At 57.0% G+C, this 14,234-nt stretch overlaps 3 protein-coding genes across 3 annotated transcripts; all 3 read left to right on the top strand.

Annotated features, from left to right (window-relative positions):
* Window positions 1–1,313: 1,313 nt before the first annotated feature.
* UV8b_06077 (uncharacterized protein) lies at window positions 1,314–2,564 on the top strand (the record flags this gene model as incomplete). Its single annotated transcript, XM_043143574.1, has 2 exons — window positions 1,314–1,789; window positions 1,889–2,564. The coding sequence occupies 2 exons, from the start codon at window positions 1,314–1,316 to the stop codon at window positions 2,562–2,564; spliced, it is 1,152 nt and encodes a 383-aa protein (XP_042999509.1).
* A 1,717-nt stretch (window positions 2,565–4,281) lies between these two features.
* On the top strand, window positions 4,282–6,830 carry UV8b_06076 (uncharacterized protein; the record flags this gene model as incomplete). Its single annotated transcript, XM_043143573.1, has 3 exons — window positions 4,282–5,440; window positions 5,525–5,904; window positions 5,982–6,830. 3 exons carry the CDS (start codon window positions 4,282–4,284, stop codon window positions 6,828–6,830), a joined length of 2,388 nt encoding a protein of 795 aa, XP_042999508.1.
* A 4,523-nt stretch (window positions 6,831–11,353) lies between these two features.
* Window positions 11,354–13,607, top strand: UV8b_06075 (uncharacterized protein; the record flags this gene model as incomplete). The annotated part of the gene is made up of 6 exons (XM_043143572.1): window positions 11,354–11,431; window positions 11,496–11,693; window positions 11,751–12,323; window positions 12,405–12,821; window positions 12,900–13,286; window positions 13,371–13,607. The coding sequence occupies 6 exons, from the start codon at window positions 11,354–11,356 to the stop codon at window positions 13,605–13,607; spliced, it is 1,890 nt and encodes a 629-aa protein (XP_042999507.1).
* Between the last annotated feature and the right edge of the window lie 627 nt (window positions 13,608–14,234).

Raw genomic sequence — 14,234 nt, 5'->3', positions numbered from 1 at the left:
ATATACCTCACTCATCTGGTTCTCATGGCTTGAATTGCAATTACGGAATATCGCATGACCTATGGTGAAGACCCTGCAGTGCTCTATCTATGAGTAGCTACCTCACGTGGGAATATTACGCACCACATAGCTACCGAGAAAATTTTAAACAGGAGGAACAAAAGCTTCAAGTGACCGAGTACATCCGGTCTTGCAACCTGCCGAATGCGAAGATGATTGACAAAGGGAAACGCGTGATGATTCTGAGCTAGCTAGAAGAATATAGAAGGCTCCTGCCCGATATTTGAGCCGGCCTTGGAACTTTACAAGTTGTCACTTCCATCCTTGGTGTTTATTCCCTATTAATTTTTTTTACTCTCGTTCCTTCGTTCTTCTTTCTTTCTTTTATTTTCTGCCATTACAGTATAAAATCCGAGACGTTTGGGCACAAACGTTGATGCCATGGATCACAACAACTTGGTGGGAATAAGAACTAAGATGAGCACGGAGTGTGAAACATTTTCCGGCATATGCATAAGCACGCAGCCAAAAGCTAGGCCTAAGCGGAAGAGGTATCTTTCAGCGCTTGCGTCTAGGCAAAGATACCTTCTGCGCTTAAATTAGACCGCAAGGCACCTCTTGTAGGCCAGTGCGGCCGGCAGTGTCCGGATCGGGGCCCATCGTCCCACCTGCAACGCTGTCAACGAGCCATTGCCCAAGTGACAACCCGGGTCTGTTGGGTGGGGAAAAATGTGACCAATCACGTGAGGACGGGAAAAGGGAAGAAATGAAGTTGAGCATTTTGTACAGTAGTCAAACTTGGCTTGGGCTAGAACAGAGGAGACAACCTACAGTCAACTATTGTTACGGTCATCTTGCCATCCCCCCCCCCTCTCTTTTTTTTGTATCCTCATACGGTGCATGCTTTGTAGACGACAGGTGCCAGGGGCTAGCCCTAGGATGGAAAGGAAACAGGACCAGAGCTCTGCAGAGCGGTTAAAACTTAAAGGACACTGCCAGGGGTCAACTTCTGTTGGTTGAAGTCGTCTCGCTGGACCCCTGACTCTAACCCCCTGGAGCCGGCGCTGCTTTCCCGTGTCCCGTCTCAGCGACCCCACTGGAGCTTCGCCTAGCTCCCCCCCCGTTTGGATGCATGTGGTTTGACCAGCTCAGAACATAATCTTGAAACCAGATTTCGCCCTCTTGATTCACACACTCGTCAAAACCCGACAGCGTCGCCCGTCCTTTCTTCTCCTCTTCTCCCTTCCTTCCTTCTTTTTTTTTGTGTCGTCTGCAAGAGACCTTGGCCCTTTATATTTCCCAGAATCACCACCATGTCCGGCGAACAAGGCCCTGCTGCTGCTGCTGCTGCTGCTGCTGCTGATGCGCCAGCGGCTCCCGCGGCCGCGGCCGCTGCTCCAGCTCAAACTCCAGCCGCCGCCCCCGAGACGCCCCTTGCTAAATTCACAGCTCGTCTGTCCGAAATTACCACGAGAGCAGATCACAGCGAGATGTGGGGTGTCGAGCTCTCGCCCTCTGACCACGCGCCCACGCAGGTCGTTTTGCGCAAGTTTCTCAGAGCCAACAACAATGATGCTGCGGCCGCCGAGAGGCAGCTTCTTTCTGCCCTGGAGTGGCGCAAGAAGATGCAGCCCGCCAAGCTGGCCACCGAGGCCTTTAACAAGACCAAGTTTGGGGAGTTGGGGTACGTGACGGTGCACAAGGACGAGGCTGGCAAGGAGACGGTCATTACGTGGAACATTTACGGCGCAGTAAAGGACAACAAGGCCACGTTTGGCAACGTCGAAGAGTAAGTCGACCGATTGGCCAAGCTTCACTGGCACCAACACCAACAGCATCGACAACTGCAAGGGGCCTGCTGGCGGTCATCTGATGGCATTTATTTTAGGTTTATCCGCTGGCGTGCTGCCCTCATGGAGCTCGGCGTGCAGAAGCTTCGACTCAATGAAATCAAGGAACCCCTTGCCGAGGACGCCCAAGACATGTACCAGATGCTCCAGGTCCACGACTACCTATCCGTCAGCTTCTTCCGCATGGATCCCGCCATCAAGGCCGCCAGCAAGGAAACGATTGAGACCTTTTCCATGGCGTACCCCGAGCTGCTTGCCCACAAGTACTTTGTCAACGTGCCCGCCATCATGGGCTGGATGTTTGGGGTTATGAAGCTGTTCCTTGCCCCGGCCACTCTGCGCAAGTTCCATCCCATGACCTCTGGTGCTACTCTAGCTGCGGAGCTGAAACCCATCGCCTCGTCACTGCCCAAGGAGTATGGCGGTCAGGGTCCCAGCGTCAAGGAGGGTGAATCGGTCAAGCTGGTGGATGAAGAGGTGCCGGCGCAGGCGCAGGCGGACCAGGAGAAGGCGGATGCTCATGTTCCGTCTGGAACGGCTGTTGACGCTGATGCCACCGCCGCGGCTAGCGCTCCCGCCGTTTCTGAGCCCGAGCCTCAGCCCGAGCCGCAGCCTGTGGAGGTTCCAGCCGACGAAGTAGCGGCACCAGGGCCCATGGCCGAGAAGGCCGCTCAGGTCGAACCTGAACCTATTGCCAAGGAGACGGCTGCTTAGGTACTGTGGGCTGCTAAGGAAGCTCGGGTTGTTGTCCCACCCCAGCTTCTCATTTGATTTGAACAAGAATTGTTTGGAGCGTACCCCTTGCTTGTTGAAAATGCCTTGTTCACTCGCCTTGGACGGACACAATACCCCCTTAAACTAGCTGTATTTGAAAACAGACGATAGACAATCTAATGCCCGGTTGCACGGAATCAATGGCCTTGGGCGGGCGCGCGAGATTTGATCTGAAACGGCTCGTCGAATCCCTGGGAAACCCCCCGCTCTTTTGACTTTTGTTTGCATCAGCCCAGGTACGTGGTGATATTCCACGCCGTGTGGTTCTCGTTTGCAAGTCAAAGAGGGCCAAAGCACATCTAGTATTGGGATGTCATGCCAAAAGGTTTGCGACGGCATCAAGACGTGGTTGCCCAAGCTTTGCCCGCGTGGTCCGCCTTGTTCACGTTTCCACGGACGGGCCGTCCGTTCATAGCACCATGGACAAGAGACCAAAGGGGCTTTCTCTCTTGGTCGCCACTCACTAGGTCTCGCGTCCCCGTCCTACATCCTACGCCCTACGCACTACGCACTACGCACTGCCCAGCATTTTTTGAGTTCCCACTTAACCCTGACTTGCCTTTGCTCCTTCCTCCTTCCTCCTTCCAACTCTTGCCTTTTCTTCGTCGCCCCCCCCCCTTCTTTCCTGCCCCCTTTGCAGGAAGCCAAGCCCCCCAGCGACCCAGTCCCACAGGCGCGCTGCGCTTGTGCAGTGTTTACAACACCTACCTCCTCTGTGCAGTGTACAAAGTACGCCCACTTACTCACGTTGCAGCACCGGGCTTCTTCATCACGTAATTCGCCAGAGGCTGGTTGGGTGGTGGCACCGTTGGCCTCTGATCAACAACCCAAGCTCGCCCGCTTTTAGCTTGGCTCTGGTTTGCCCGCTTCCTCCTGACACTCTGGCACTTTCGACCCCCGTCCTCCTCGCGTACCCGGCCGCACGTTATTACTACCCAGGACGGAGCACCAACCTGTTCTGGTCCGCGCAGTGGCCAGCCCCGGGTGGTAGTGGTGGAGAGCGGCATTCGCAGTGGCAGTGGCAGTGGCAGTGGCAGTGGCAGTGGCAGTGGTGGTAGTGCCTGGCTGCAGCCAGCTGCCGTCAACTCTCGGTTGACTCTGTGCCTTGCCCAGGCACCGGCCGCTGCAGATACAGACCAGACTCCAGATAACCATCGCACCAGACAACCTGCAACTCGCAAATCGTCAAAAAAGGACGCTGCACGTCGGCATTCGGCCTGCTCGTGCCTGTGGCTGCTCAAGTGCCGCCCTCCTCTTGGCGGTTGACCGTTGGGTCCGGTTCTGGGTTCTGTCCTCGTCGTCGGCCTGCGCTCGCCTGTGCCTTGTCCGGGTGTGGCCTGCTGATCCCTGGCCAGGCGCGTTTGGCCTGACGCCTTGCCGCCAGACCACCACTCTCCTCGCCCCAGCCTGTTTCCCTTCTTGACCTGCTACATACTCCGAACTCCGCGCTCCTTTCCCGCTCACATACGCAAACCGGACACTCGCGTCCAAAACCTCCCTCCACCAGCGGCTGACCTGCCTCCCGCCCGTTTGGGCTGCTGCTCTTGCTCTCTCCCCGACCTCGACGCGGTTCGTTCAAGCTTATAAGTGCATCGCTTCGCATCGCCTTTGCGAGCTCTCGTGCCTCATTCTTCCCGCCCGCCCCCCCCCCGTCACCATGTCGCTCTTTGTGGACAACCTCTTCTCGGGTCCCGCGACTGATACCTTGTCTACGTCCGCGTCCTCGAGCTCGACGCCGCCAACCACTGTTGCCGACAACGATAGCCAGCACTCGGATACCTCGAAACACGATGTCATCACCGTTGCCCAGGACGCAATCCACGTCCTGCCCGTTATCGAAACCTCCCGGGAACCAACCCCAACGCAGTCGCCTCGTGCACGTCGTCCTAGGCGAGCCCGCGCCTCCGAGCCTGTTTACAACCTCGTCAAGTTGAGCGGTGTCGCCGACCATGGGAAAAGACGCGTCAAGGGCGACCTTGTTCCTGACAAAAGGCGACGAACCGTTTCTGGTCATGGCTTGGGCGGCAGCATTCAAGTTGCCGCTGTTGATGGGGGCTCAGAATCTCATGAGGAGACTCTTGAAGCGCGAATTGACGCGTCAAGCCTGCATTGGTCACCCGGAAGCTTGGACTCGCCGCGCATCCGCACTCGCCGACAAGGCCCTCCTTCGCCAAGCCCGCAGCGGACGTCCCTGCGTCTTGCCCGCGTACCATCCGTTACTACGACGATGACCAACATGGCCAACAATAGCCGGAAAGCGCTGAACAAGCGAGCCAGCGCCTTGTCGCGCGAGCTCCGACGACTGCAAGACACGAACGAGTTTGCCGGTGTGGACGACGTGCCTGTAGTGCACACCATCTGGTCGAATGGCAAATACGTTGACCCCGACGCTCCCACTCCAGAGCCTGTCAGAAACGCGACCAAGACCAAGGAACTCGAGGAGAAGGAGCAGCAGGAGCAGGAGCAGGAGCAGGAGCAGGAGCAGGAGCAGGAGGAAATTGGCAAGGAAGCGGAGGAAACTGTCACAAACACGAGGGTGAGACGGGTCAAAAAGTACCTCGACAAGGGCTTGTATGCTGGTCAGGCCATGCCTTCGGATCTGCTCAAGGGCCTCACCACGGCTGAAAAGAAAAAGTTGGCAGATTTGCCAGAATTGATGGCCCATACCGACCGCACGAATAAGACGATGCCGCCTCCAATCTACACGGGATTGCGCACGCTGGTCGCCGGCCGAGATTTCAAGCTTCCGTACAATGTCTGCAACCCGCTGCCGCCAGGCCAGCCCAAGCCGGATGAATGGAAGAAGATGACAAAGAGTACGCCACAACTGTTCCTGGGCGTGGTTCCCAAGTGACTGACGAAGACGGGCTGGCTTGGCTAACATTTGACTCCCCATCTAGATCGGTTCATTGGTGATTCCAAGGACTATTGGCGCAAGATGCCACACATGCACGACCTGTCCAAGTGTGTGTGCAAACCAGAGGACGGCTGCGGGGACAATTGCCAGAACAGAATCATGCTGTACGAATGCGATGCAGGCAACTGCAACGTGGGCAAGGAGCTCTGCACGAACCGTTCCTTTTCCGACTTGGCAGCTCGTCGTAGCAAAGGGGGAAAGTACAGGGTTGGCGTCGAGGTCATCAAGACGCCCGATCGCGGATACGGCGTTCGAAGCAACCGCTGCTTCGAGGCAAACCAGATCATCATGGAGTATACCGGCGAAATCATCACCGAGGAGGAATGCGAGCGTCGCATGAATGAAAAGTACAAGAACAACGAGGTAAACGGCAGCACCCCAGGGCAGACGACGCTGCGTCGGATTTGCGCAAGTTTTGCTGACTAGACTCTTCTGTCAAGTGCTACTATTTGATGAGTTTTGACCAGAACATGATCATCGACGCCACTACGGGTAGTATTGCTCGGTTTGTCAACCATAGCTGCGACCCCAACTGCCGCATGATCAAGTGGATCGTATCCGGACAGCCTCGAATGGCGCTTTTCGCCGGCGACCGCCCCATCATGACGGGCGACGAACTGACGTACGACTACAACTTTGACCCATTCTCCGCCAAGAACGTGCAAAAGTGCCTGTGCGGCTCGGACAACTGCCGTGGCGTGCTGGGGCCCAAACCTCGGGACGTGAAACTCGCAAAGACTGACGCGAAAAAGACGGTCAAGACGGGCAAGCGCAAGCTAGAGGAAATGATGGGAGACGAGGGAGGAAGCGAGACGACGAGCAAGGCAAAGAAGAGAGGGATTGCGCCGGCCACGGGGCGGAAGCGATCGCTCACCAAGGCGAGTGTCCAGGTTGCCAAGAGGGCCGCGTCGGCTCTTAAGAAGAGCGTTGCATCCATGTCGCTCAAGGGGAAGAAGAAGAAGAAGAGGGCGGCCACGCCGCCAGCCCAACGTCGCGTCAGCAAAGCAGCGGTGGGGAAGACGGCGGCGTCGAAGCTGGCAAAGAAGAAGGTGTCTGGTGGACGACCTGCATCCGTCGAACTGCAGGCCGAAAGCATGACGATTGTTGCCGTGGCGGACCAAGACAGCGAGCCGGATGCCGACAAGGGCGAAGCGTCCTTGATCAGCGTGAAGCGATCGGTTTCTCCGACGGAAGCGTCGCGAAAGGCGGTCAAGTCGCCTCGAAGAGTCATCAAGCTATCGCCCAAAGCCAGGGCCAACGCTGCCATCCGCCTCATCACGCAGGGATAGGGGGATTGCCATGTGAGCGAATGTGGTGCTGCTGGGCGGGAGTGGTCACGGTTGCCCTTTTTTTTTTTTTTTTTTTTTTTTTTTTTTTTTTCTATTCTCTGCTAATTTTTCACCTCCATCTTGCTTCTTTTGCTGTGGGATCAAAACGTACGGTCGCGGGTTGCTGCTGGGCGCAAGGGGTGCAAATGATTTCCATGTGACGGACCTGTATAGTATCGACTCTTCATTTCCCGGCTATTTTGGCCGTCTGACTGCGTTGGCCTTGCTGAGCGGCAGGTTCATGGGGTGGAGTTGCGCCAGTAGAGCTTGGCTGATGGATGGCGGAGGGTGTGCTGTGCTGTGCTGTGCTGTGCTGTGCTGTGCTGTAGCTGTGCTATATAGAGGAGTGGGACGAGCAAGAGACGACATCGACATGACTTGCCCCATGTGCCTGGAGTTGACGTTTGCGTTGGGCATGCCAGCCTGCTTCACTACGAAGTAATGATGCGTTTTCTTTTGTGCTACGGGCGTATGCTGCTGATTCAGATGACCGAAGCTCGTGGCTTCGTTGATTGCTTTCAATTCCGCGGGTCTAACTTGTCCCCGGTTTGAAATGAAATACACTCGGCGATATTTGAGCCGAACACTGTGCAGGTCGGGCATCAAGCGTAGACTTGTTGGCTCCTGGGACGTTACATGGAAGTTATCGGCCTAAAAGGCGCTGACGAATCTCGAGTGCTTAGCGGCGGTTGCCGCAGACATTGATGGAGGTGGGGGGGTACTGTCGGAATTCAGAGGCAGATGGTTGAATTCAAGGTGCAAGCTTTTGTAATGGACCAGGGCCTGAGCCTGTAGAAAACCGTATATTGAAGGGTACGTCAGAATCAGTATGATGGTGTGATGAGTACGAGCAATTCCCGGATGTGCAGAGAGCTACATGTCCTCTGTGCATGGCACTTATGATTTGGCCCAAGGGCCGTCTTTGCCCATCGAGACCCGCCTGGGAAGCCAGTGAAAAGGACGAGGGGCCCGAGCAGCTGACCACATGACATAGCTGAATAGCTGACTTCATCCAGCACCTCGCACCCTTCAACGACATGGAAAAAGAAACTGCCAACTAGGAAGTCGCTCATGCGACGCGCACGAAAACGGCGGATGCGTGCATCGCGGATCCGAAGCAACGCCTGCACGCCTGCGTTTACGACAACGACGCGAGAGCGCCTCCCCTCCTGGCGAGACCGGTGAGCTGGAACTGGATTTACCGCGGCGATATCGGCTCTGCGCTCACAGTCGGCCGTACGATGCAACGACATGACTGCGGTAGGCATGCTGCTCGATGCCGGCGCTGACCACTCCGCTCCCAATGGCGTCCTGCCGCCAACTAGGTACGGCGCTGGACGCGGCTGTCGAAACAGGCGACCGCGACGCGACGTGTTTGCTCGTTTTCAGGAAACCATGGCCGGGGAAACAGCCAAACAGAAGGCCTTGGGAAACGATTGGTTTTTTTTTTTTTTTTTTTTTTTTTTTTTTTTTTTTTTTTTCGCAGCGGCGGTGCCAGTTTCTCCTGATGAGAACGGCTGTTCATGGCCAGGCTGGCAGGGCGGAGGATGTCCTGGGCTGGGCTGATGGCTGCTTTTTCGGAAAGCTGCCTTGGTGAGAGCTTTTGGGCGAGCAGTGAGTGAGTGGGTGGGTGGCATGTCGGAGTCGTTTCGCTTCTTCTGACTCGTTTCAGCTGCCCTCAGCTCTCCCTTGCTTGGCTTGGCCACGCCGTCTACTACAAGTCTCAAGAGGACTCCGATTTTCGCCCACAGTGCACCGGCCTGGACCATTTGAACCAGCAACGGCTCATCAGTTGCCTTGTCGATGCAGGGCCCAAACCGAATAGCAAAGCTCCGAGTATGTAGAAACACGGTCGTTGAAGCGGCATCGTGGGCTGAATCGGCGGGGGCCCTCAAGGCGCTTCTCGAAAAAAGGCCCTGATCCCGACGGACGGGGTCCTCACAGCGAACCCGCCCTGCACCATCTGGGCTTACCGGCGTGTATCGAAAACTCGCGCATGCCAAATAATCTTCTTAAGCTAGTTTTGCACGGAACCCGGATCCGATTGTTGCTGCAACACGGGGCGTCCGTCATGATCCGGGACGGACTCGGCAACACGCCGCTACACTTTGCCGCGTTTGGATCCGACATGCACGTCTCCCCCCTCTACACCACTGGCCCCCCCCCCCGACGACTGTGCACGAAGTGGCACATTAAAGTCCATCGAGAATGACAGCCGAGAGACCCTTCTTCACTGGGCCGCCGCGGGCAAAAAAGACGGCCATGCTACGCTTGCTCTTGTCGTCCTGTGGCGCAGACGTCAATGCCGCCCACGAGAACGGCTGGACGCCCTTGATGTGTGCCCTGGCCCCGTCCGTCGCAAACGGGCTCTCCACGCCCCGAGACTACAAAGCGCCGCGGGCGGCGAGGCTTCTCCCGGACCACGGAGCCGATCCCCTCGCCTGCGCCGCCGAGGGTTGGACACGGCTGCACTGCCTGTCGCTCTATCTAGACGAGGGCAACAGCAGCGACGACGGGTCGGCAGAGATGGCCGGAGAGTTTGTCGCCAGGGGGGGGGGGGTCCGATCGATGCTCGAGCGGCCATGTTGCCTGCTTCACCCAGAACCCGTTTTGATGATGAACGCCGTACGTGTTACCGGGACCTCGGCATCTGGGGGGGCTCCAGTGTTGGCAAGCATCTTCAGCAGCCTAGCGGCAGCGAGGCGTCTGCAACTAGGGAAAACGGATCGACGCTGCTGCGCTGGGCCGCCTTCCACGGCACAGTTGGTGTGGCCAATGTCCTGCTGGCAAACGGCGCGAACCCGCGTGCTCTTGATGAGGGAAACCATCGGCCAGCCGATCTGATTGACGGCTCGCCATGGCTCGAGGAGTATCCGGAAATCCGCGCGGGATTGGCGCGGATCACGGTTGAAGCTGCAGCTCCTAGTGCAGAAGAGCACTCACGAAAGCGAAAGCAGACGCCGTAGGGAGATTTCTTCCGGACACAGGGCATTGCAGCCGCGGTTGTAAGTTGCCCAGGCCTCGTAGTAGCCCAAAGACTCAGTCTACAGGAGCGTCGGTGACGGGGCATGAAGGTATGTTGACCAGGTAGGTTACCGAGCAACTCGGTATTTCGACTAGGTGGGTACCGAGCAACTTGGTATTTGGACTAGGTAGGTTACCGTAGCAAAGTTGATCGGTATAGACGTAGAAACCGTGCCTGCGGCAACAGACACCATATGAGCTGCGAATACGCTCTACATGACGTGTATGCATGTAGGCTGATTCAGATTGACTTGGTCGCAGGAGCCTGTGCTGCCCTCGCCGTCTTCTATATATCAAATACGTTAGATGCCTGTAGCCGGGAACGACCAACTAGGCCAACTTCTAGTGCCTCCCCGACTATTACACATAGTTAACCCGAATGCCGGGAGAAAACCTTCGTACTGCCACTATATTCATTCGTGGCCCCTCGCATTCGGGGAAGTGCTCCATCCAAGGAAATCCCTCGCCGTCTTGCTGCACAGAGAGCCGGGAAAAAACGTCGAGGAATAATGCCGAGAGAGAAAAGGCCTTCATTGTTGGTTTGACTGGCGATGGGAGCGAAGTGGTTGGAGAGGTAGTCTAGATTGTCGAATGCTCAGGGAAGACACGCCGCGGATGTAAAGGTGCCTTGACACAGTTTGTCTAATGCAGGCCTTTTGTTGTCCTTTTCCTTTTCAGGCGAAGCGAGTTTTGCCCGAGAACGCGATGCGTACGCAGCAGACGAGCTCTCAACCAGCCCAAACGACAAACGCCTCACGACCGAGAGGGAGCGTGATACCCTTGGCAACTCTTCTCTCGGAAGGCTCTATTGTCTCAGTCAATCGCCTCGAGCCATGTATCTCCATCGCTTTCGGCCGGCCCGGCATGGAAATTGCCCCCGGGATGCTGACACACGTCGATGCTGTGACGATCCTACCAAGGGCAGACAGACTTCATAAGGCATCGGGCATCACGTTGATTTTGCGGCCAAGGACGCAAGATACACGACGGATGAGACTGCGCTTCTGGAGGAACCAGAATCCGCACCCAGACTGCTTCAGACAATGGCATAAAACGCACGATTGCAAGACTTCCCACGGAAGACGACGCGCCGCGAACTGCGGCGGAAGCTCTTGGAACGGTTGCCTCACAATAGCGTCTAGCCAGCCGAGAGCTCAATGCGTACTCAGTCGAACGGCTGATTGATGCTTCAGCAGTGGTGACCCGATGCCCCCGTCGACTCTGCCAGCTGTGTCAACCGGCGACGCGCGCGTGTCCCCTGCCCTGACTTTCTTCTCACCTCCTCCACCTCTGCACCCTGCCTCCTCTTCTCCCCGGCTCACCACCGCCGGTCAAGCTCGCCTCTGTTTTTTGTTTCCTTTTTCCTTTCCCTTATCCAGAAGTCTTATACCTAATTCGGAGTCTGTGCGGCGTCGCTGTCGATTAATGCCACCGCGGTTCTTTACTCCACCATCAGCAATATGAGCTTCATCACTATCTCGGACCCTGAATCGGTTGCTTGGAGGCCAAAGGAGCAGCCGTGCTGCGTGAAAAGCGAGGTGAGAGCGCTAGGCGTTGGATGGTATTCCCTCGAGCTTCCGCTGACCAGGCGTTGGCCGTCAGGAATCGAGCATATCGGGCGGGCAGCTTTCAGATGGGAGTGAAACGACTCATTCCACCGACAGCAGCGTTGAAGAGGCTCTCGACGATAGCATTGCTTTCAACTTGCTATCCCAGGCGCTACGTCAGAGCGCGGATCCTACAGGAGCAGTTTCTTGGGATGCATCTACGCCTCATTCCGTCAACGACCACGTCGACAAGGCAAGCAAAAGCCCCGTGGGAAGCCTGCGACGGCCCTGCTTTCTGACTCTTGAGCAGAGAATCTACCAAACGCCCGTTTCGAAAGCTGCCAAGGCCACAGGAGATAGCGTGGTGGTGCCCTATGCCGTCAACATCACGCCGAGCTCTCCTGCCGGGGGCTTGCCAGCAAGCCACTCGTACCAGTCCGTGTCCACGCTGATGAGTCCCGCTTCGGCCGAAAGGCCTGGCGGTCTGTATTCCGGAAGCGGCGCTGCTTTCACGCTGACGGAGCCGCGAAACTACGCGCCTCGGACGTCCGGCATGCCGGTCGCGCTGCTGAGCGAGCCGCCGCCAAGGTTTGACCTGAGCGTGGCGCTGGGCACGCAGCCCCTGCAGCCTGCCGTGGGCAACGGCGGCGGCAATGCCAGCCGAGCTGTCGCCGGCAGCACGGTGGTGCCGTTCGTCTCCCACAGCCACTCGCCCTCGGCTGGTGAGGTTTTCGCCTTGCGGTCTGATCACCTCAACCGGCTGACGGGGGTCCCGGCCGGGCTGCCCACGCTCCAGACTGCCTTGCAGCCGGGGAACTTTCCCTTTCTGGAGGGCGCAAGACAGGCTGCGGCTGTCAACTACGGCGTCGTGAAGCTGAAGAATGCAAGTGGCGTCCCGCGAATTCAAACCCCCCCTCCCCCCTTCCCCCTTGGGTAGTGCTGATGCAGAAGATTGGGCTTGCAGATTCCATTTGCTACGAAACGGGCCGAAGTCATTGCTTTCCTGGGGAGAAACTCAAAGATATTAAACGACGCTGACGAGCCTGTGCACATCATCATGGAGCGAGTCACCAGCAAGACCATGGATGCTTATGTGGAGTTTGTGACCTTGGACGAGGCTAACAAGGCAGTCGAGAAGCACCACCAGCATTCTCTAAGCGGCCGGGTCAGCAGGCTTGGCGACCGCCCGGTCGAGGTGGAGCTTTCCAACCAGGAAAGCCTCATGAGAGATCTGTTCCCTCTTGCCAGAGGGGTCGTGTGGAACGGAGTGACTCCCCACTTCGAACCGTTCAAGCCATACGAGCCCTGGGGCAACTTCAAGGGCTTCGTGTCGGAGGAAGAGATGGTGATGCTCGTCAAGCACGTCGAGGTCCCTCACCGCGTGAGTCTTGAACTTCCGTTGTTCTCTCCTCAACCCCCCCGCCCCCCGCGCTTCCCCTGGGACTGATGCGTCAGGCAGTCGCCCTTCTCCAGAGACTGCCCACAGAGACCATACGAATGCCTGATCAGCACGCTGAAGAAGTTCCCGTGGTACGCCACGGACCGCATCACCATCAGCCAGAGGCGGGCCATCTTCCGGGCGACCTGCGAGCTGGCCCGCCTGCTGACCCGCAGCATCCAGAAGCAGGATGACCCAATCAACCTGACGGTTCAGCTCCGCCGGCGGCTGCTGAACACGGCCATGAAGTGTCCTGGCTTCACGCCCCTGATGAAGGACGACCTTGCTTACATGGCGGACCTGTCCGAGATGGAGGAGCGCCAGTTCAACCAGCCACGCTTTGCGAGCTGCTGGCGCCACCAGTACGGCATTGCCCCCAAGCCAGGCATGCCACTTGATGTTGTCGAGGTGCGTTTCCGAGTCCGCCTTTCTTTTTTTTTTTTCTTTTTTTTACGCAATGGTTTCGTCAAGATGCCAACCGACCGTCTGCAGTGGTACATTGCCGTGATCCGCGAGCAGACTCAGCGGGACGTGACGGCGCGGCACCACGCCGAGCGCAACTGCCTGCAGGAGAAGAGTGCCGAGACGGACATGTACTGGGGGTACTTTTGGGCCGAGCTTGGCTATGCCTTTGGCGCTGGCTTTGACCAGATGACGCTGTCGCAGGCTGCCGACGCGGAATTTACCGCCATCGAGCGGATCCTGGCGCGGGCGCTGCCGAGCGAGTAATTATTACCCTGGATGCTGTCGAAAAAATCACGGCGTCCAGTTGGCTGCATGGGCGCGTTTTGTCTTGACTAGCTCCTGCTTTTCTTGCTTGCTTCATCCATCTCGGGGAGATTCAAGACCCCCAAGTTTCATCATGGACCCATAATTATCCTGGCGTGGTTATGGGATATCTGATGTGGCGATTTCTGACTCGGAGGGCTGCTGGACTTCCATTAGAATAGATTAGTATCGGTAAAGATGTACCTTCTGTGCGGGATGTGTTTTCTACCGGCCAAGCCCGCGCCTCTCCCGTGTTTGCGAGCCTTCGTCCCCGTGGGCCATCCTTGTTTGCCGGCCGACTCGCGGTTCTGTTTTAGCAACCGTAGCCTCCGGGAGATGGGGAGACCCGGCAGGAGTACCCCTATCCTAGTAGATAGCTTATTCTCGCAATGTTCGGTCTTGTACCGAGTTTAATGTAGTTTGCATTCACGAGGCCAAATCAGAGGGAGGATTCAGAACTGTGACCCCTTTTTTTGTTCTTCATTGATGAGTCGGTGTCTCTTTTCCTGCAACGCCTCATCGTTACCAGTCCTGATGGTGGAGGACGTTGTGTGGGAACTGCGAAACTGTAAATGGGATTCATTGCTG

Source organism: Ustilaginoidea virens, chromosome 5 (genome assembly GCF_000687475.1).
Source record: "Ustilaginoidea virens chromosome 5, complete sequence".
NCBI classification, from domain to species: domain Eukaryota; kingdom Fungi; phylum Ascomycota; class Sordariomycetes; order Hypocreales; family Clavicipitaceae; genus Ustilaginoidea; species Ustilaginoidea virens.
The sequence above is the reverse complement of the archived record's forward strand: the minus strand, read 5'-3'. Positions and strand labels throughout refer to the sequence as shown.